Source organism: Pholcus phalangioides, unplaced genomic scaffold, assembly GCF_987345545.1.
Source record: "Pholcus phalangioides strain wild (caught in Gottingen) unplaced genomic scaffold, Ppha-v1.0 ptg000010l_1, whole genome shotgun sequence".
NCBI lineage: Eukaryota > Metazoa > Arthropoda > Arachnida > Araneae > Pholcidae > Pholcus > Pholcus phalangioides.
Genome location: NW_028301603.1, coordinates 27,827,725 through 27,851,004, shown reverse-complemented (window position 1 = coordinate 27,851,004; position 23,280 = coordinate 27,827,725). Strand labels below are relative to the sequence as shown.

Sequence of the window (23,280 nt, the reverse complement as noted above, 5' to 3'; positions counted from 1 at the left end):
CAGCACTGAAATATCATACACAACACTAGCTACACTCAGACTGTTAGGTGTACACACACTCACTTTGTTCCAGACTCTGCCACGAAGCTGGGCTGGAAGAGATCTCGGCAACGGGATAAGTCCGGTGGCAGAGACCCTGGCATTCATTCATTCGTGGCAGTTGATCTGACTGGTTGGGAGGGATGGAAAACATGTTCATGAAAAAAGCCTGCTTTACAGAGGTCTCTGGGCTCAGCATTGTTGAAATGAGGGTTTTAAGGAGGCATGATATCTTGTAATCTCTGAAATACAGTCTAACTTAAATAATTCAAAGCACAAGAAGACAGCAAAAAAGTTAGAATTCAAAATTCAGATTATCCAATTCATTTTATAAAAGTATTTGAATGCTATCACTTATTATGCCAGTTTTCTTGTTGTAACTAGTACTTGTATGGAATGTAAACAATCACAAGAATGACAGGTATTTAATTTGTTATTTCCATTTGTTTTCTTTTCCATGCTCTTACACATTGTAAAGAGAATAATAAAAGTTAATTTAGTGAATGAAAGCTGCGATTTTCGAGCTTCAATGGCCTTATATTTTTCTAATTTGTCCAAAGCTTTTGCAAGTGTTGGAATAGAGACCTGTGCACTTTCTTAGATTCATTTTCATCCTCTTCATTAGACGATTCAATATATAACTTTATTATTTACTTCACAGATGTCTGCATTTGTAAATCAACTGCAATCTTTTTTTTTTTCTTTGGTTGAACATCTCATGTGAACCTCCATCAGATATGGTGAAAAATGTTGCTAAGCTACTTTTAAATTCCAAAGTAAACGATCAATAAGGCTAGTCATACATGAATTTCCAACAAAATTAAAAGACTGGCTTTTATTTGCGTTCATCAGGAAACTGCAGAGCTACCTATTGGTGAGAGCAGGGCCTCTAGAGGGGGTGAGGAGGGGGTAACTGTCCCGGGCAGTAAAATTTAGGGCATGACAGTTTTAGATAGGAACAAATAAAACCATTACAAAATTATTGAATTTTAAAGCTGTGTGTGGGGGAGGGCAGCAAAATAATGTTTGCTCCGGGTGGCAAAATTCCTAGTTATGGCCCTGGTTGAGAGTTTCGACTTTTTTCATTGTGTCAACAAAAAAAGAATTTCCAAGAAGTCCAGAAAACTGTATCCTTGTAGAAATCAATGTTTTTTTGTTGTTTTTTTTTAATCCTTTTTAAATTTGAGACGTAGTTTTATATGGAAAATAATGCACATTTATTATATTCCAGTTTCAAGTGTTTGATTTCAGAAGTACCATAGTTCCCACTGCTGATTGCCAGACAGCAATGAAATGTTTAATTGAAGGAGTTAATAACTGCACAGTTAATAACTCTGCGCCGCACTGCGCCAAAACTAATATGTTGCGCCATCCTGCTCCAATAGCGTATTTTCGCATTTTTCTGTGCCAAATAGCGAATTTTGCTTCAGTATGCCCGGAATTTTGTAAAGGGCGCCAAAAAATGTTTGTTCCTGTTAGCCACGAAACGTTTTTTACGAGAAGAGGGTATTTTATTCCACTATACTTAAACTATCGGCCCCTGATCGGGCTTTCCATCGCGAAATCCCGATATTGTCCGTGATCGTGGAACTGAAGATGGTTTGCAATGCCTTTCAGCTTTAAAGTGTAAATTCAAGTGTTTCCGTTTAAAAAAAAAGTCGTCACTGGAAGCAGCAGAAATTACTGTAGTCGATTGTCATTGTGTTAAATCCCGATGTTTCATAAAAAAAAAATTTCATTTTAAAAAAAGTAAAATCGCATGTCCGCCGAATTACGAATGTTAGTTTAGAAACTTTGCCGAATAACGAGCGTTAAATCGCCAATGTTGCTGAATAACGAGCGTTAAATCGCCAATCTCGCCAAATAACGAGTGTCAGATCGCCAATCTCGCCAGATAATGAGTGCTGAATCGCCAAACATCGAGTTGATTCTTCCGAAATTCTCTCCCATTTTGCAACAATTTCTTTCCAAGTAGAAAAAAATTAAAACTTAAAGCCTAAAATTTTTTTAGCTCATTTGAAGTGCTGCTGTTCAAGGCAGCAAATAGTGTCGTCAGTAAGCAAAAATCATCTTAAATAGACAGGTGCAAAAAATTTTATGACAGCCGCTCTTTCAAACAAGTTGTCAAAAGCCTAAAACATCAAAAACAAAAATTAAGCTGACGAAAAGATGTTTGATAACAAAAGACATGCTGTAGTTTTATTTTGTAAAGGGTTGAGGGTCAACGAAAATATTCTTGTTAATTTCACTGTTCCAATTTATAAATATCTGCTCCGAATCCCATATTTTACTGCTCCAAAATTGCTCCAAATCCTGAATTTGCTGCTCCAAAACTGCTCCGAATCCTGAATTTTGCTGCTCCAAAATGGACTTCCCACCCCTGTAACACTAATGGTCACTTCCCACCCCTGTAACTGTCAAATTTGTTATAAACAAGATGTCCATTTAGCTGTGATTTTTGTTTTGTTATCTATATTGATGCAAATACTTTTAAGTCAGCTGTAACCCTGATAATTATTACTGTTATAGTTTGAGTGTATAAAATGTGCTTTAAATGAAAAGGGGTATGGGGTGCATCTAATATATACACACACACACACACACACACACACACACACACTAGAAAATTCTGCAAATTCAATTTGTTTTTATTCATAAAGCATTTTGTAATCTTAGATTATTGTTTCAATTTCTGTAAGAGTATTGTTGTACGAAAAAGGAAATTGAATATTATTTGTCCTGAATGTTTTGTATTTTTTGCATAGAATTGTTTTTTATATTTTAGCACTTTCTGCTTTTAGTCCATAATGTCAGCAAGCATAAGAACTCCTTTGCAGACTGTGCATGAGTCTGTAACCACTGAACAGGTATTTATTGTTTGTTTATCGTAAAATAAATAAGTTTTTTTTTTAAAACATATTTACGTGAAGGCATTGGTAGCCCATTCATAAAATTCAGGGTGGATGGGAAAAATGCTTTTTAATGCAGTACAGTCTCCATAAACCTAGGTGAATAGGAGTGAGGCTACCTCGAATTACTGAAAACCCTGATTATCTTGGGGGGGGGGGGAGAGAACAGTCAAAATTTACTTTAATTTCAGAGGGAGGCGAGCTTAGACTTTCATATTTATACTTACTCAAACCACGGGCCATCTTAACAGCACCTATGCCTCCCAACAAATCAAATTTTTTTCTGGTGCCTGCCAACCAGGCTAGAAATACCTGCTACCAATTTACATACTGTCAAAAATTTCATTAGATTTCATTTTCATGGTCTTTCTGTACCTAAGGGCCCCATGCTCAGGTGGGTCCATGCATTAACATTGCACTGCTGTGACTTATGTTTTCGGTAAGAGTAGGCTACCAAGACTTGTGGCTCTTCATAAGGGAGTCTCTTGTATCTCTGGGGCCTGAATTGAATGTTATTCTTATTTTTTACATTATATTTTTCTAATTCTGGCAAGGAGGGGGGGGGGTATCCACTGAAGACCCTGGCCTAGGTAAAAAGACCTTAAAACTGACATTACTGACATCTGTTGGAAGAATCAAACAAAATGAAGTACATTCTTGATGAAAAACAGAAAAAGAGGGGTCTGAGAAAGAGTTGTTGAAACACTCTGGCAGCATCTTGGATTATTGAGAACCTCATACTTTTGAGACTGAAGTTATTGAGATACTACTGTAGTTCTATTTCGTGATTGTGTGCTGAAGAGTTCAACCATCAACCTTTTAGCTTTCATTTTTAATCATGGTGTTTTTTAAAATACAAAACTCAATTTTGTGTAAGCCCATATACCTTCAGCATTCAAAATCATTGGCAGTCCATGGGTCCCAGGCCACTGATTAAAGAATCAGACAACTGAGAAAAAAATTGTAATGGTCCATGAGACCAGTAGTAAAAAATGTCCTCCTGCAGTGATACATTGATCGCGTGAAGAATCTCCTGTGAGAGAATCACTGATCCATTTTATATCATCTCAGCCATTTAAATGTTGAATGATGATTATTAGTGTGAAAAATATTTAGAAAACCATGTCTCAGCTAAAATTCAAAAATTTATAAGCGAAACTGATTTTTTTTTGATATTCTGTATTATACATTATTTATATTAAATGGTGCTCCAATCCTTTAGGATTATTTGATGAATCAATATTTTTCCAACATTTGCATGCCATCTTAATCTTTTATGTTCTCACAAATTGAACAACTTTTTTCTTTTTCTTTTTAAATTTGTGCCAAATTTTCAAAATGAATCTTCCTAAAATGGAGTTCCCAATTCACACATTTCAGATTGTCTTTCTATAGCGAACCATAATTTTCTCTCTTTGTGTGCCCCGGTGTCCCCAAAGCAGAATACAGAAATCTGTGATGTATGGTGCAAAACAATCAGTGCTACTGTAGAGCAATCTGGGAAATTTTTAAGAAAAATGTAGGAAAAAATATATTATGAGAATTTTTACTGCAGAACATTTACAGTCAGTCGACGGCTCGTTACAAAACATTGGTTTAAGGTCCAACCCATGCAGCAGGAAGAGGGTGGACCCCCTGAACCAAGATCATGGTTTTATGAATTTATGAAGTGAAAACAACCCTTCCCCTCCCCTGGAAAAAGAAAGGATGAAACCCCTTCCCCCACAAGAAAGTCCTGCATAGGCTACTGTTTGTCATTCAAATTTCTTCGAGTTTGAAACACACTTTTTATTTCTATTTTACTGTACTAGCATATCATTTTGTGCTGTGAATAGCAGCTGATTCTCAATCCCTTAACATTCATCTAATGAATTTTTATCTTTTCTATTTTTCTGTCTGAGACAAAAATGTGGGTGATACTCCCCCCCCCCCCACACACACACACACGCACCATATTCCAGAATGTGCATAGGCAGTCCATTCAAGGGTCTTTTTTTTGTCTGTCTTGGAAATTTTGACACACCCAAAAATATCTTGTTTTTTGCTGAATATGCAAAAAATAAAAATAAAGACATGCATAGCATATGAAGACATTTCATTTTAATTACCTAATGTTGCTGTTTTAATCATTTTAATGTTGCTCTTTGAATCTTAGCAAACCATTGAGTATGAATTTTTTTAGATGCAAATATCTTTTGCGGAATTCTTTCTGTAATTTAAAAAGGAATGCCTCTTTAAACCTCCACTTTTTTTATCGATGAACCCACAGAATCAACGGTGGTGGTTTTATTAGGTTTGACTGCAGTTCTAATTGTTTTTTATGGCTTTTTGTACCCATTAGTGGTGTATCACTCTTCTAAATGATAACGTATTTAGAAGAATTAATATTATTTAGAACAGATTTTGTTTAGCAGACCACTCATGATGTCTGCAGACCAGTAGGTTCTTGTATTCACTGGTCCGTGGACACTAGTGACTTTTATTTTTCAATTCTAATGCTGATCTTTATATATTTAATGCCATAGAATGTAATTTCAATCCAGTGAAATTAAGGAATTTCTTTTATTATTAATAATTAGCAAGATGGTGAGAGGAATAGGAATTTTCCTAATCCAAGGAGTCGAACTACAGAAGAACCTCATATAAGACGCTATAGATTGCTGAAGACCATTGGGAAAGGGAATTTTGCTAAAGTGAAATTGGCAAAACACCTACCTACTGGGAAAGAGGTTTGTCTAAAAATAAATATTTTGTTAAAGACGTTTCCTGAAAGTGAATAGCAGAAGCTATTGCTTTGTAGTTTCAGTCGAAAAGTCTTTGAATTTGTATTTGATTTCTACTTTGCCTACTTTGATGTGATAAAAATGAGTTTTAAGGTGGGATTGCACTTGTGAAAGGGAATTGTGAAAGTTCTTTTATAAAACTTTAAAAATGCAATCAAGAATATTTTTACATCCCAGCAAATGCAACCAATAGGCTTATTAGTTTTTCAAGTTTTATAAAAGATCTTTTATCAAACTTTTATAGTGTGATCCCTGTCTTATATCGAGTTCTCCCCCCCCCCCCCAAGGCAGTATTTTACTAATGATTCATTATTATTACAGGTAGCAATCAAAATAATTGACAAGACACAACTAAATCCATCCAGCTTACAAAAGGTAATTATTTTAAGGGGGGAAAAAATATATATTGTTTTAGATATGGGTAACTTGTGAGTAGAACTGAATTTTTTCTCTTTTTGAACTATTTAAAAAATATTGGTATGTTGCTTTTGCATAATATGATGGCAATGATTAATTATAAGCAGCCATATGGTGTCTGTCATCTGGTATGGGAATCTTGTTAGAAATTGTTTTTTAGTAATCTAGTTCTTATTGCAAAAAAATTCAGGATATTGAAAGAGGTTCTTTGTGCAAAGGACTGTCATTGGTACGAGTTAATTTTCTTCTGAACATTAGTGGTTGGCATGATAAGGAGGTGTATAAGTTGTATTAACTGGATAATGAGTTTGAAGATTTGTTTCTAGCTACAAACTACACGCTTCCAAAAGTTAAGCATACGATGGCTTACATAATAATATGACATCACTTTAATCTTGCCCCTCTAGATTGCACGGTTAGTGGAACACAAATGCGTGGTACTCGCGCATACAGTCCCTTCACGTGAAGCTGTCGCCACTCAGTGCCAACAGATAGTGTTTACCAAGTGATATTGCAACCTTGGAAGTAACAGTTGTAGAGGTCGCTCGTCGATTCCACTTAGCTACTATATCAATATACCGATTACGAAAACAACTCCTGAGCAAGTCAAATAGCTGACCAGAGACATGAGTCCAGTCAACCAGGGTTACCACCCCTCATCTGATAATCAGTATATTACTATAGTACCCAAGTGGAATTTACGATTGACTTTCATCACTGTTACATCCATTGTTGCAGCATCACTTGGTAAGACAATATTTGCCAGTACTGTGTGCCTGTCAAAAGTTCTACATGAAGGGACTATGTGCCAGAGTACCACACATTTGTATCCCATTAACCGTCCAATCAAGAAGGGCATGTTCAAAGTAGTGTTACATTATATAAGCCATCGCATGCTTAACTTTTGGAAATGAGCCTTGTTAAAAAGTTTTGCCACAGAGAGCTTTAAGCCCACAATGATACAAAAATTCAATCATTACACTTCACTCATAATTTGAAATTTTTATGGCGGCACTTAAGATTCATGCACAAAACTAGATACTTTGGAGAATGTGAAGGCTGTTGTGAAATGTTAAATAGGTTTTGAGAAAAATGTCAATACTTTTTCTTCTGTTGAATGAATATATATCAATTATAACACAGAGCACTAAATAAGAAACTTGTTTTACAGTCGAACTTGGTTGATTCAAAGTCACTGAAAAAAATTCTAATTATTTAATTAATCTGTCCTGGATTCGTAAAAGGACTACAAATTGTGCAACTCAATTATTATGGGATAATAATTATCAATTATTAAAATTTTATCAGTTATACAAAACTGTTTTTCAAATTTTAATTTATAATTATATGTATATTTTTTTTTATCTGCTTTTTTGTTCCACTGTTCTATAATCAGCATCACTGCAGAATATTTTGACCATGCTTAAAGCCTGATTTACAGAAACGGTTCACGATCAGCCGTTATGAACCTGTTTCCCAAATTTTGCTTATCATTCTTATATTATCAAGGAAATGTACTTTCATAAATGTATTACAATTTTTACTTTCCCTGCTCTTAATGATGGTAAAAGATTCAGATTTTGAATGGTACACCTTGATCCATAGGCTGAACAATATAATCTGTGTCAAGTGGCACAAATTCTCATTGCACTCCAGCTGAACAATGGGCATTTCAAATTATCAAAAAGAGAGTAGAGGAAAACAGAATTTTAAAACTTTTATTAGTCTTTAAATATTTATTGCTTAACAACTTACAACTTGATTAAGAAAAGCAAAGTCTAGCTTCTTATAGAATTTTTCCAAACTATATTTGCTCGTACAGAAATCTTTTCTTTTCCTTCCAACTTTGAATTATGAAATTTGAGTTATATACCAAGTTCTACTGCATTTCAAATATGGGTAATTTCTAAATCAGTGCTTATAAGTAAAAATCACTTGATGGAAATTTTGCTTTGCACCGAATTCCTAATGCAGTATTAAATACTAGCAAAAATTACCAGGCACTGCTCGGGTTTTCTGCGTAAACCAGGAACATTGAAAAGTGATATACTATTGTAAAGGGATAATTATGTTTGGGGACCATAATAACCATGATTCTTGAGGCCCATAAGCCATTGTTGTTTGTTATTCTTTTGACAATTTCGGGTATTCACCCATCTATGACAAACTTTTAAGGTAAGCATATCATTGAAGTCTGATCCTGTTTGATATATATGAAAAAATTTGACGAAGGTCGGTTCAAAATTATAGATTTAATGTACACACACAAACACACATTCACACAGAAAAAAATCAATTTTATGTATAAATGTTAATAACCTTAAATTTTTTTAAACCCTTTAAACTACTTGTATCACTCATTTAGACAATAAGCTTACAGGCTTTATCACTTGTTGATTTGCGATCTCAGAAAAATTTTCCTCTTGCATGCATGAAAAGATATATCTCTGATTATTTGCACAGTTTAAGGGTTAATTTAAATAAATATGTTCTGTTAAGAATAAATATGAACTTTTGGTGGAGTTTGATAATTTTGTTTGACTGTGAACTTAATATTTCCAGCTATTTCGAGAAGTTCGCATCATGAAGATATTGGATCATCCTAATATTGGTGAGTATAAGGATTATTGTGTACTGATAGTTTATAAATGCACACATACCTATGCCTTTTCCAAATATATTTCACAAAACCATACAAATTATAACAGAATTTCAACAGTTATTGCAGGGTTCCCAGCTATCTGGAAAGTCAGGGAAAATGTAAAATACAGTCATAGGGAAAGCTACAAATATTTGATAGAAGTCAGGGAAAAGTTCTGTGAAGGGGAAAAAAACAAACTTGAAAAACAAATTCAAAATTTGGAAGATAAAGATTTTGAATTATATTTCATTTTTCCAGGGTTTTGCTTAGGGGAATGATCAAGCATATATATATTTTGCTGGGAACCCTGTATTATGAATTCTTATGATACAGTTATGTATATTGTTTATATGTTATTTATTGTATATCATCATTTTATTTATTTTCCAGTAAAATTATATCAAGTGATAGAAACAGAAAAAACCCTTTATCTTGTGATGGAATATGCTAGTGGAGGTACTATGTTTATTTGAATGGTTTCTCTCGATTTGTTTCTTGGTGCCAATTCAAAGTCAAGTTTTTTCATACTGTTTTAATAGTTTCAATTAGTTGTTTGTGATGTTCCTGACAAATACATTGGGAGTACATACAATGGGTAGTTAAATAAATTTCCTACCAATTGTATGTACTCCCAATGTATTTGTCAGGAACATCACAAACAAGTTTTACATTGTGCTTTGTTACACTTGATTGGACACTTAAAATTCTTATTAAATGTATGCACATAAAATCCTGTATACCACTATTTAAGGGATCAGAGAAATGTATCATAAAATATTTATTGTTATAAATAGAATATATGAACACTAGAAAGTGCATTAGGGCCGGCGAGTGATACTGTTAGAGGGTATCACATTATATAGGATTTTCGCTATATACTAATAACTTGAAGTTTACATGATAGGTGAGACCCGTGACAGCCACGTAAGTCAGGGTATAGTTTTCCCATATGACTATTGCTATGGTGTTCTTCTTATGGGGCTTCATAAATTTAACTTGTGGTGTTATTGCAATCTGGTATGAGACTTTTAAAATCTGTATTTCCACATTAAAATCTATGTAAATGAAAGCCATGTGTTAAATGCTTTGAATGTTTTTTTTTCCAGTTGATAATTTTTTTCATAGTTGATGATTCGTATTGAAAACTGGAAAAATAGTTATAAAAAATCTATTTCAAATTGTAATAAAAAATCTATTTCAAATTGTACTGCTTGTGCTGGGTCTTATTGAAGACATTCAAAACCTCAAAAATCACACACAAATTAAATGTATTGAAGTAATATTACTTTCCAAATATATATAACTACCTTCATGTAATTAAAGGTCAACTTCAATTTAAAAGAAAGGTAAACAAAACATTTTAACAAATTAGTGAAATCACAGCCACACATGCTCTGCAACAAACAAAGAGTTGTTTCTTGTGACATCTACCAGCACCAGCAAATTCAAAGTACAGAGTGATTATAAAAAAAACTATCCCGACATATGGGCCCCTAACTATCATACCATTCACAGAAACTGAATGAAATTTTGGCATAAGGTATTTTGATGTATGCGCTCAAGAATGATATGGAAAACAACAGTGTCACTCTAAGAGTTACGGTTACAGTGAGAAAATTTCGAAAATATCAAATGGCAACACCAAGTTTTTTTGTATTGGAATGTGATCTCCATTGTGGAAAACCCTAAATAGCGTTCGAACGGCAACTGTAACATGAAAATCACCGGCGGTAGATAGGCTAAAAGTGAGGACAACCAATAAGGACAGAGAAGCAGCATAAAATAAAGCATTTTATTGTGTTTCACAAATTTTCCACATGACCTTGTGGAGGACTAATCAGGCTGGGATCTCAGCCGAAGAAATGGTGTGACAAATGAAATGAACATTAATGCTCTGGGGATTTTCGTGCTACAGGTGCCATTCCAACGCTATTTAGTGTTTTTCAGTATGGAGATCGCATTCCAATACAAAAAAACTTGGTGTTGCCATTTGATATTTTCGAAATTTTCTCACTGTAACCGTAACTGTTAGTGACACTGTTGTTTTCCATATCATTCTTGAGCGCATACCTCAAAATACCTTATGCCAAAATTTCATTCAGTTTCTGTGAATGGTATGATAGTTAGGGGCCCATATGTCGGGATAGTTTTTTTATAATCACCCCGTATTTTGGGTAGTATATGACCTCACCTTATGTGCAAAGGTGATTCTGAATTTTTATCTTTAAACAGACTGCACTAATGAACATTTAAAGAACCCTTTGCACATATGCAAAACTATACATTTAGGGGTTCTGTAAATGTTTAAATTTGCAGTCAGATTTTACTGGTTGTACATGAGCATTAGATATTTAAACTGTGTTTTGTGTACATGAGCATTAGATATTTAAACTGTGTTTTGTGTACATGCGATTCTTGAATGTTTTAAAAAATAAATGAACTGTCAAACAAAATACTTTTCGATTGAATAAATTACCTGTTGATTTTTTCTGAATCCAATTAGTTATTAGACTTTTCATACAAAATTGCTTTTCTGCTCCTCAATTATAAATTTACATCTTCAATCTTTACGAAATTATATATAACCGTTGGTCTGTTCTATAACTGGTAAATGTTAGAAATTAATTTAGGAATTTTTAGGAGGGCTGTGTTAGGGTTTCCCAAATATTTTATTTTTGCTTTCATGATAGTTTATGATAGTTTTTTTTAACAATTTTGTAAAAGTCAGTCACTGCTTATTTAGAAAAAAATAAGGTAGTACACAACAAAATTTTACTATGTTTTTTTCTAAATCCATAGGTGAGGTATTTGACTATCTTGTGGCCCATGGTCGAATGAAAGAAAAAGAAGCCAGAGCAAAATTTCGCCAGGTAGTAAAATCCAAGCTTTATGTTCTTAAAAAAATTAGAACTGCCTGAGGAACAAAATGTTGAGTTGTTCATTTTTGTGCATTCCTTATTTCAGATTGTGTCAGCAGTTCAATACTGTCATCAAAAGAGGATAATACATAGAGATTTAAAGGTAAATGTTTGAAAATTGAAACGTTTTCCTATTCATGATTTGTACCTTGATTTTTATATTTGTATGCACATTGTTTCCTTCATTGTCTTCACACATGTTTCTTTGCGATTACTTGTGAGAAATACTCAAAAATAACAACTATGTACCTACAATATATCAATTTATTTTATTTTTTTGTATCTGGTTAGATTGGAATAAGCTGTATATTTGACACATCCTCTATTTCTTATTCAAGACTTGTTTGTGTTCTTTTCCATGCTTTTTATACCCATTATTTTTTCTTACAGGCAGAGAATCTATTACTCGACGGAGAGATGAATATTAAAATAGCTGACTTTGGATTTAGTAATGAATTTGTTCCTGGACAGAAACTGGATACATTCTGTGGGAGTCCTCCATATGCAGCTCCAGAATTATTTCAAGGTGATGACCTACTTTAGGTTTTGCGAAAGCTTTGTTAATTGGAAATTAGAAGTTTTTTTTATGAAAAAAAAACAAATTCTAATACAAATGCATTCATCTGTTTTAATCCATATTATGAATAAATTTTTAAATTCTTACTTTTCAGGCAAAAAGTATGATGGCCCTGAGGTAGATGTGTGGAGTTTAGGAGTGATACTTTATACGCTAGTGAGTGGGTCTCTACCATTTGATGGTGCAAATCTGAAGGTGAGTATGATACACATCTTTCGATTATTTCAAATTTTCAGATGAATATAATCTGACTTATGTGTAAAAATTTTTTAATGCTGGCTTCTTCATTTTCATTAAAAATTTTTTTTTCATTTTGCCTATTTTCAGGAGCTTCGAGAACGGGTACTGAGAGGCAAATACAGGATACCATTTTACATGTCTACTGATTGTGAAAATCTGCTTAAAAAGTTTTTAGTTTTGAATCCATCAAAGCGAGCTTCTCTCGAGGTAATGTCCCTCATGCATTTAGTTTTGTTTTTATAGTTTAAGGAGGATTTTTTCATCTAGTTCTGATATAATGGATGTTCTGTTAACATGCCAATTCGTTTCCCCCAACCTGCTTGTTATCCGAATCGCTCATATATGGAAGCAAACTTTTTGGGAAATGTTTAATATAATGGAAACTCAGATTATTCATTCCGCACTTATTCATTCACATAAAAATGGCTAATAAAAATGTCATTCGATCAATAGTACAATACAATAATATAATAAAGAATACAGGAAAATATATATAAAATAATGTCATTAATAAATATACAGTATGATAATGTTTACAAATTAACTTGCTCTGAACAGCGAGAGAGAAAGGACTATCATTTAGGATGATTTACAGATTCTCTGTTGTTTGCAAACTTATTCTTTTTGTGCAACTTTGAAAAGAACCTATCCAATAACACTTGCTTTTGCCTCCTTTTGAGGATTTCCCAGAAATGGGAAAATTGTATTGTCGTTAGACAGATTCATTGTTCTCTTTGCCACAGCTTTATTTATACTGATATCAAGTATCTTTGCTGCTAGGTTTCACTGTATATTTTCAAATCTTATGAGGATCCATGTTCAAACCCCATTAATGGCAGTAGTGGGTCTGCTTAAGTTTGTTTTCTGTGGTTTTTTCCAACTTTGAGGCTCGAATATGAGTCAGCCTCCCATTTGAAAAAGTCTCTTGGCAAAGAGCAAGCAGACTCTCAATATGATACTTACATAACCTGAAAATTTGAACATTTACCATTTTCATTTCAAAATAGAAGACAGATGGCAACATCAGCAGAACACCAAACAATGACAACTCCAACATAAATATGTTAGTGGGGGGGGGGGCATGTCACACACACTCAAAGCTCAGTCCAGCATATAGGATAACCGAACTACAGATTTGTTACACAATTCCAAATGGGAATGTGTATGAGGTACGTATACAGTTAAGTAGTAGTTCTATCGAACTTGGTTAATTCGAAGTATAAAGTCATTAGAAAAAAGTTGGAAACATCCAAAATTTGCATTATCTAAATATATAGCCTGGATTTGTAAAATGCTTACAAAATCATCGAAATTTACATAGGATAGTAAAAACAATCACCAAAATTTTATCAGTTACGAAACTGTTTTCCAAATTTTAATCATTTGTACCTATAATAATTGATCTTGGCTACTGCATTATTAAACTTCTGGAATTAGCATCACTGTGTGTGTGCAAAATTTTTTGACCATGCTCAAAGCCTGATTTACGGAAACAGTTCATGATTATCGGTTGTGAAACTGTTTCTTAAATTTCACTTATCATTCTTATGCTATCAAGCAAATATACTTTCATTAATGTACACTGGTGAAATAAATTAAGAGAATTTACATATTTTATCGAATTTCATGAAAAGAACTGAACTGAATGTAAAACCACTGCTTCTAGACAAAAATGCAAATCTTGTACGTTAAATACGTAAGCGTACATGTGTGTGTAGGCGGAGCCAGTAGAGAAACAGGCTTTATAAGCGCGCGTAAGTTAAGACTCATTTCGTTCGCTAGCACACCTCGGCGAATTTCTTGGTGTTATTTTGCAGCAATTGGGTAATTTCAAATTGTAACAGTAAAAATGAGTAACCACCAACGTTTAGATGATGGAATGAGTAGGCGAATTGTGGGGAGGCTAGAAGCAGGCCAATCTCAAGTCCAGATTTGTAGAGAGTTCAATTTAATGCCCAGCGTCGTGTGCAACTTATGGAAACAGTTCCAGGATACCGGATCCATCGAGAGAAAGCTTGGGCAAGGTCGTCCAAGAGCCATGACAGCCAGAGAAGATCGCCATTTGTGGATTATAGCGAGGCGTAACAGGAGTGCTACAGCTTCTCAGCTCTCTCGTGACTTGTATGCAGCCACAGGAAGTCTGCAAATTCTCTTAATTTCTTACACCAGTGTATTACAATTTGTACTTTGACTAATAAAATTCAGATTTTGAATGGAGTGCTTTCTTGATGCACTCCAGCTGAACAGTGTTAAAATGGGCGTTAAATTATAAAAGAAAAACTGAATTTTCGACCTTTTATTAGTCTTAAAGATTTTCTGTTTAGCAACTTGATTAAGAAAAGCAGTCTGACTCGTAGTTTTTCGAAACTAAATTTGCTCGTTCAAAAATCATGAATTTTTCCTCCAACTTCAAATTATCCAAAACATTTGAAAAAAAATTCTAATTCAACAAGAAATTTCAACATTAAATTAGATGGAAACATGAGTTCGTGTTAATTTGAACTATCAAATTTTGCATTAACCAAGTTTTACTGTAGTATATTGTTAAATGGTTTATGGTCAAGGATTCTGTTAGAGACCATTTTCTTTCAGTTCAGTGGTTTTATATTTTTCCGCATCTCTTAGGCAATCATGAAGGATAAATGGATGAATGTTGGGTATGAAGATGATGAGCTTAAACCCTATGTGGAACCTGAAACCGATTTCAGTGATCCAAGAAGAATGGGTGTGTACACATATTTCTAATCATGTATTTTTCTTTTGAAATCTATTGTTAATTCAGATATTTATATTGTTCCTGTTGTAACAGTTTGGTCTGTTAATCGATACAAAATCTTTAATAATTTTTGATCTGTAATTAAATTTGTAATATGTGTTCATCTCAGTTTTAATTAATAGTGATGAAACTGAAATCTTAACTTAAACCTAAGTTACCTTTAAAATATGCCCTCGAAGAAATATGACCTTAAATATGCGTTGAAGTTGGTTGCTGTATAGATTAAATAACAGTTATTAATGTCTGTTATTAGTAACAGAATTGTCATTCTTTCTGTTTTACAATATTATAAGGTGATATTTTGTTTCTCAGGTAGAACTTTTTATTTTGAAAAAATCTTGCATCAATACCATTGATGCTTTCAGTTAGTCACTAAAAATTAATTATTAACATCTATCGTATGAAAGCAATATTTAAATGTTAATGTAAATATTTGTGTAAAATTATATGTAAATATTTTTGAAAGTTTTTAAAATTTGCTACTTGTGCGAAATGCTCTAACAGGTAGTTTTAAATAAGTAGTTTTTTGTCATTTTTCTTGCTTGAAATTATGCATTAACAGTTAAATACATAAATACTGCATTAACAGTTAAATACATAAATACTGCATTAACAGTTAAATACATAAATACTGCATTAACAGTTAAATACATAAATACTGCATTAACAGTTAAATACATAAATACTGCATTAACAGTTAAATACATAAATACTGCATTAACAGTTAAATACATAAATACTGCATTAACAGTTAAATACATAAATGCCTATTCATTTTCACATTCTAATACAACAAGAGTTTTCAATGCATTTGAAATCTGTTGTGAAACATTAAAGTTCTGTGTCACACATCATTTTTTTCACATTTAATATTTCTCTGGTACACTTATTTGGCACTCATTTTGTCCTTTCTGTTATTTGTATGCATACTGATGCCACAGCTGGGGCCAAAGAAAAAAAAAGCCAAGGTATGGAGAATTGAAAAGTTATTTTTATTGTTCAAAGTTTTGAATAGAACGATCACACATTTGTGTGCATCGTGGTCATTTGTCTTTCTCAGACCAGCTCAAGACACTGGTCTATTACATGCATGAGTAGGTCAACCCAGCTTGAGCTGATGTTTCTCAACATCATGCCCGACTTGCATTCTTGAATCATCTGTCTTATTTAGAATAAAATTTCCTTGGAACATTTTCTTCATTTCACTGTTGCTCTGAGTATTATGTATTCCATTCTCTCTCTTGTTTTGGATATTCTAACCTTCAGATAATTTTTGTGATATGCAAAAGTTTTTCCTCTCAAGATAAGTCTCATGATTTGGGCCTATTTGTGGTTATGCATGATCCACTTTCTCATTTTACTTCAAAAACACTTAGAGATCTTTTTTTCTTATGTAGTTCTTTTTCTATCTTAGAATCTTGGTAAATATTTTTTCAGGAAAAATATGTATTTCATTTAAATCCTTTTTTCACAGTAGTGACTTCAAAATTTGATATTTGTATTGGAGTTTTACTTTTTGTGATATATATATAGACAAGAAAAGTTTTTGTATGTTTTCAACCTCTCTCCAAATTTTAATTATGCTTAAAATAATGTTTGGTGATAAATAATTGCATAATGTGGCAATATTATTACCATCATTTTTAGAAATTTGAACTGCTAAGCAAAACTTGCTGTGGAGCGTGGTTGGGATATAAAACCATTTCGAAGTTCGATGTGCTCATGAGGTATAAAAAACCATGCGTTTCACAGTTTATCCAACCTGAATCCCCCGGAAATTTTCAATTCTTTAACTTTAATTTCGGAAGCATAAAACCACATTTAAACACTCAAAGTATGTGCAATAATCACCATTAAGTTGGTGCAAAATCAATATTCAAATTTGCCTAGCAAGTGGTGAATTTGTATTAAAGAGTGCTTTAGCTTGTTAAATTTTTAAAAAACGATGGGAAGATCCTAATGCCTTCTTTACAGTGAGATTCTTTGAGGCATTGGTTTCTAACCAGAGGTCCTTGAAGAGGTTGCATAGGGTTTGTAAGCTTGAATGAGATAACAATTGGCTTATATATTGTTTTTAACATTGTGTTGAATACTATTGTGTAAAATATAGTACCTAGCTTGTGTCGTATTTTCACAAAGGGTTCATGGAGCACTAAAGATTAGCCCTTGTTTTAAAATAAGATTATTTAGGAAAATGAGATTTAAAAAGTAAGGTATTTCAGGGGTCTATCCAGCCAAAATTTTGGTCTATTTTCCAGACTCTTCACAAAAATCTGGATCTGAAAAAGTCCCTTCACAAAATGCAAATTAATGAAACCATAAATTTGGCATTTTATTTTTTGTGATAACTAGATTTCGCTTCCCACAAAATTACTTATGGTTCACAAAATTAATGATCATTTTTACAAAAATAAAGAATTTTCACCAGAACAGGACTTAACAAAAAGGTCTGGACCATTAAATATCTGTAATTATGTTATTGCTCTTGGGAGCTGAGGTAAGCCAAGATTTATCTAAGAAAAAATTCATCTGTTGCACTGTACAGTAAAGTCTTCATAATCCAAGGTGTATGGTGCTGAGGCTATCTCATACAATAAAAACCCTTTTAATGGCCATCCCTCAGATGCGATCACCCATCTTTTATGTCGAAATAATAAGTTTCCTTGTATAATAAAAGTATGCATTCAACACCCCTGATTAATGGTCATTCACATTTTTTTTTTACCAGTGTTGGTAAAAGAGGGATTTTACTGTATTACCAAACACTTGAATTATCTGAAAAACAATAAAAAAAAAATTGCTTAATGTTCATGTTTTACATAAAGACTTGCATAGAGTACAGGCATGTTTTGCTTTACATGATTTCAGCATAATCTGATTTTGAAAAGTATTGAAAATAGGGGGATTTTCACTTGGAGTTTTGATCTTAAGCCCAAAAGTAAACTTGCAAGTTACAATCCTCATATAGTAAAAAATGATGAGCTGTTTGATTTGAGGATGTAGATGAGACAAATGTGGATGAAACTTTCAAATCCAACTTGCTGCAGCTCACCAATGAACATCTTTTAGTAACACATTGACAATGGCATTAGAATTTTAATCAAAGAAAATGATGAAACTTGTAATTGGTAACTGCTATAATATCCGGTTGATAAGCCTATTCGATTTTCATCAACTGAATATTGTAGTAGTTACCCATCGTAAAAGTGCTGCCTTGTCCCTTTCAAAATGGGATTTCTTTGCAATGCATACTTGCATTCTTGGAAAAAATTTGAACAAGCCAGGTTCTTGAAGGGAAAAAACAAAGGTTCTGGAGAGAGAAAGAAATTCTCTCTCATCACTTCAGATTATCTTTAAGACCAGACATGACCCAGGCTCTGTCCCTTAGGGGATATAAGCCAGTTACTTCAGATTATCTGGAACCTCCAACTATCAAGATTTTACTGTACTTGTAAGTTTGAAAGGTAATAGCTCGATGGAAGTGACATTTTCTTATTTGACGTTATATGAAATTTTTAATACACAACAGCAGATTGGTTATTATATATATATATATATATATATATATATATATATATATATATATATATATATATATATATATATATATATATATATATATATATATATATATATTATTATTTTTTCTTTCATTTCCCAAATCTCCTGTTTTGTCATCCTTGGATTTTGTCATAATTGTCCAGATTTATTAATGCAATTAATGTCAATACTCTTGTGCTTAGTTTCCTTTAATGTTGTGAGTAAACTAATTTTGTATAGTTGAAAAAAAACTGAACTTCAAATCTATAAATATGAAGTTACATTGGTTTTAAATTGTTCTATTTATGTGCAGAAATATTGCTTTCTATGGGATATACTATAGATGAGATCAATGATTCGTTAAGAAGTAAAAAATATGATGATATTATGGCTAATTATTTGCTGTTAGAGAAGCGTCAGTTAGAAGTAAGTTTTTCATTTTAAAAAAATTTTTAAACTTCATTTTCTAACATCTTGTAGTTCTTGTCTCCTCTTATTTATTTAGATTGTCCCCATCCCTTTCTCCTCGATATTGAAAGGGTGGATGAAATAAAAACAGAACAGGAGTCACAAAATGAAATGGTACAGTTTATTTCAAATGTCATCTCCAAAGCTACACAAGCACTTGTCCTACTGTTTCACCAAGCAGTGAATAACCTGCTCATAGAAATCCTTTGGCTGAGATCGGAACCAGTTTTGAAAATTGCCCATTACTTCACCATCTGAGTAAAATGATGGCCTTTCATTGCCATTTTCTGCAGACCAAAAATGTGAGTCACATTACAATGGATTCAAGCTATATGGTGGGCGTTCCAATGCTGTTCACCAAAACTATGCCAATGTGTAAAAGCACCCATATGTGGCGAAACCACTTCAGAGGACAACAGGTTCTTTTGGCCATTGGTCAGGTTGTTTGGCTTTGATTGCAAATGATGCAGGAGAATGCATGGCCATAAACGGCTGCTTTTACATGGAACATGTTGGCAAAGTTTCAGTGTACAGTATTGGAACATCCACCATATAGCTTGATCTATCGCCACATGATTTACACATTTTTGTTTCTCTGGAAAAGGCATCAGAGGGTGGTCATTTTGACTCGAACAGTGAAGTCATCGACAATGCTTAAAACTGGTTTCGATCTCAGCCAAAGGACATCTACAAGCAGGCTATTCACAGCTTGGTGAAATAGTAAGACAAGTGCTTGTGTAGCTTTGAAGATCATGTTTGAAATAAACTGTCTTTATTCTGTGGTTCCTGTTTCATTTGATCCACCTTTATACACAAAGGAAGAGTTTAGATATTGAAGAATTGAATTGCTTAATACTAACTTCTCTGCTGATTTTGATTGCAATATTAAATTACCTATTGCTATGGAGAATCAGCATTGTTATAAGCAGGGTTTATTAGTATTGATCATTGTGGGAACCAACTACTACCAATTATTGATGTTACAGCTAGTGTTGTTATAACAGCGTTAGACTGTATTTTGTGTATTAAAAAGTGAAGACTGAAAGTTAACATTGCTACAGGAGGGAGGGGGTTGGTTGGTTTTAAAACCCTTATTTTTTTCACGAGATCTTGAAACTTACAGCAAATGGTTGAAAATCTTTTTCAAAGAATGTTCATGGTGAGCATAGCATGTTACATATGTTAGAGACTGTTTTATGAAAAGATCAAAATGCTTCTTTATTAAAAAGTGGTTTTCTGGACCATTCTCAGTACAAGTTCATTTTCCCTCCGTGTTTCTCCCGAAAACCCAGTACTTCTGGCATCAGAAGGAAATGATCAGGGAGGACTTCTGTTGCATAGTGGCTTAGCACGCCAGCCCCGGACTTATATATGTACCGCGATGAGTCCTGCAGCAGAATTCTGGCATTCGTTCATTCAGCTCTGGGATGCAAGGTGATGGTAGTTTGATTTCCAACAGGCCTGTGACTTTTCAGTATTCATCTCCGTATATTATTCACTCATCTATACTTTGCCATCTGGGAGAGGGATTTATTATCATGAGCTATGTTAGATGAGTTTGAAAGACTGTCTGTTACGCAATGACTCTTCCTGTTGTGTAGTGGTCTAGCAAACTCACCCAGAATGCGACTGGATGGTGATTGGATTCCTTGCAGAGGCCTGGATTTTCTTTTCAAAATTTGTCTGCATCATATCGAATCATCCATGCTTTGTTGCTACTTATCCAGTGAGCTCCAAGCTTATTAGTGTGTATCTGTCAAATTTAACTTCATACAGTAAAAGTCTGATATAAAAAGTGGTTTGCAAGTGATTGTCAAATAGCTAATGTTAAATCAATTATAGTGAGTTGGAAACTTAAAAGCATTTGCTGTGATGGCGAATGAATTCTCAAATCCTCATTTTTCTTTCTTCAAGAATTGAACATGACTATTGCATGCTCACATGCTCCTCCTAAGAATTATTCTGAGGCAAGTCTAATGGGGAATAGACATGGGAAAGACACATTTCTAACCTCGTCCCCTTCCTGCTTTTGGGCTTTCTCACTTTGCACACGGGATATGTGTATATTTTTAAGACTTGGGTGAAATCATTGTGAATGAAACATAATGCTTGTAATAATGAATGGTTTCATACAAAATAAATTAATGAAACAAAAAAGGCTTTTGTGGCCATCGTGTAAATTAGAATTTAGCTTAAAAGTTTTCGGTTTTTTTCAGACGTGAAGTACAGTTTTTGACGTTTCGTAGTGGCCTTTTGCCTGCTGTAACCAGGCCCTTTGGGGGGGGGGGGCATACAGCCACAGAAGTGAGCAGTGATATGATGATTTAGAATTTCAATTTTCAGTTAGTCAAATGAAATAGATTTGATAATATGAAATTTTGTGCAAAAATATCTCGCAGATCCAACTGATGCGAGACTGAAAATCAATTTTATGACTAGAGTTCCATTCATTTGTTAATATTAGAACAAAATGATCTAAAAGATGTTTTAATGCTGATAAAACAGCAATTTTCTGCAATTTTATAACCTAACAGTGAAAAATTGAAATTTGCTTATAAAAAGAAGTCTGTTATGAAGACCAGATTTCCTCATTATGGCGAATTGTCATTATAAGAGGCTCTTTTACTGTATTTTGAATGCATTAAAATTTGTTTCAAATATAGTAATATATTTTTATTATGAATTTTTAGAACAAGGTTTTTTTTTTTTTTTTTCATTTGTAGAATGATAGCTGTGATTCTCAATCAAGTTCCAGTTTGTCGTTGCGCACATTAAAAGCACCTTCTGATAATGCCACGAACAGCCAATCTCCTCCCCATGCTAAAGTGCATCGCAGTGTTTCCGCTAGCAGTAAACCAAGGCGATTCAGTCACTGTGAGTATTAATGTTTTATTTTGCATAAGTAATGAATGTGACTTAAAAGTTTGCTACAATATTTTAATGAGATTTTTTTTTTTTTTGGGGGGGGGCTGAATGTTTTAGAATTGGTTGCAATTTCATTAATGAAAGCATTTTATGCTTAAGATATTAAGTGCCAGTGACTGAAATGGAGAAAAAATTATTTGCAATTAATTAACATATCAATTATTCAAACTTTACAAACTTTAGGTTTTTCTTATTTGAGACTGAGACCACTTCCTCTTTATGATCCACCATTGGTGCTAGAGGAACTAAGCTCCCCATGTACAAGGTGCCCCGAAAACAACCACTAGCAAAAATTTAAATCTGCATCCATTAAGACTAGCACAAGAAACTTTGAAAAACATTCATGTGCAACACTGAAATGGGAATGTCTTAATTGACGTAGCTAACTGAATTCAGTAGTAATGCCAAAAAATACATGCAAAAATGCATGTCAACATTGTTTCTCCTGGAACAGTGCTGTTCCATTATCTACATTTATTTTCCAAACTGAATCGTTTTTAAAATAGTGAGAAGTTCAGTGGACAGCATTCAATAGCTGACTCAGCAGCGAACTGATTAGTCCAGTGGTTTTGTAATGATTTCACTATATTCGAAATGATGAAAAGCAATCATTATGTGCCAGAATTTTGGAGAGGACTTTGGCACTTTGAACATTTATTGTAGTTTAGAACAAATAGGTTTTTGGAATCATGTTTAATGATTCACGAATAATTATTCATGTGAGTCATGTTTAATACATACATAAAATTATGTTTTATTGTTAAGTGAGACAAATACAAAAATTATACTTATTGTGTTGTGCATTGTGCATTTTATGTTAACATAGTCAAAATAGTTTAAATTTGGAGTGTCAAAACCCGTTTTGGTTTATACTCGAATGCAAATGATGTATGTGTTTTAAAGTTAAACTGATAAAGAAAGTTATATTTCTTCAGTGGTGCAAAACGCTGGCAATTTAGTCCAAAATGGTTTTAAAATTTAAAAATATATACAGTAAAACCTTGATAAGTCGTCACCCCAAGTTATCGAAAAATTATGACAGCTTAA

The 23,280-nt window shown here is 33.3% G+C and overlaps 1 protein-coding gene across 9 annotated transcripts in view; it reads left to right on the top strand.

The window, feature by feature from the left end:
* LOC149081195 (MAP/microtubule affinity-regulating kinase 3) overlaps window positions 1-23,280 on the top strand; it is a 59,499-nt gene that overhangs the window by 16,460 nt on the left and 19,759 nt on the right. For 4 of the 9 annotated variants that reach the window (XM_089238003.1, XM_089238007.1, XM_089238006.1 and 1 more), the window contains exons 3-16: window positions 2,825-2,906; window positions 5,528-5,677; window positions 6,053-6,106; window positions 8,711-8,759; window positions 9,180-9,245; window positions 11,589-11,659; window positions 11,754-11,810; window positions 12,098-12,233; window positions 12,379-12,479; window positions 12,612-12,731; window positions 15,150-15,249; window positions 16,242-16,268; window positions 19,154-19,266; window positions 22,032-22,182. In XM_089238003.1, coding sequence (XP_089094129.1) covers window positions 2,847-2,906; window positions 5,528-5,677; window positions 6,053-6,106; window positions 8,711-8,759; window positions 9,180-9,245; window positions 11,589-11,659; window positions 11,754-11,810; window positions 12,098-12,233; window positions 12,379-12,479; window positions 12,612-12,731; window positions 15,150-15,249; window positions 16,242-16,268; window positions 19,154-19,266; window positions 22,032-22,182 — 1,255 coding nt within the window. In that variant the 5' untranslated portion in view covers window positions 2,825-2,846. The remainder of the gene's footprint in view (window positions 1-2,824; window positions 2,907-5,527; window positions 5,678-6,052; window positions 6,107-8,710; window positions 8,760-9,179; window positions 9,246-11,588; window positions 11,660-11,753; window positions 11,811-12,097; window positions 12,234-12,378; window positions 12,480-12,611; window positions 12,732-15,149; window positions 15,250-16,241; window positions 16,269-19,153; window positions 19,267-22,031; window positions 22,183-23,280) is intronic. The other 5 variants (XM_089238008.1, XM_089238005.1, XM_089238002.1 and 2 more) reach the window with 2 other exon arrangements.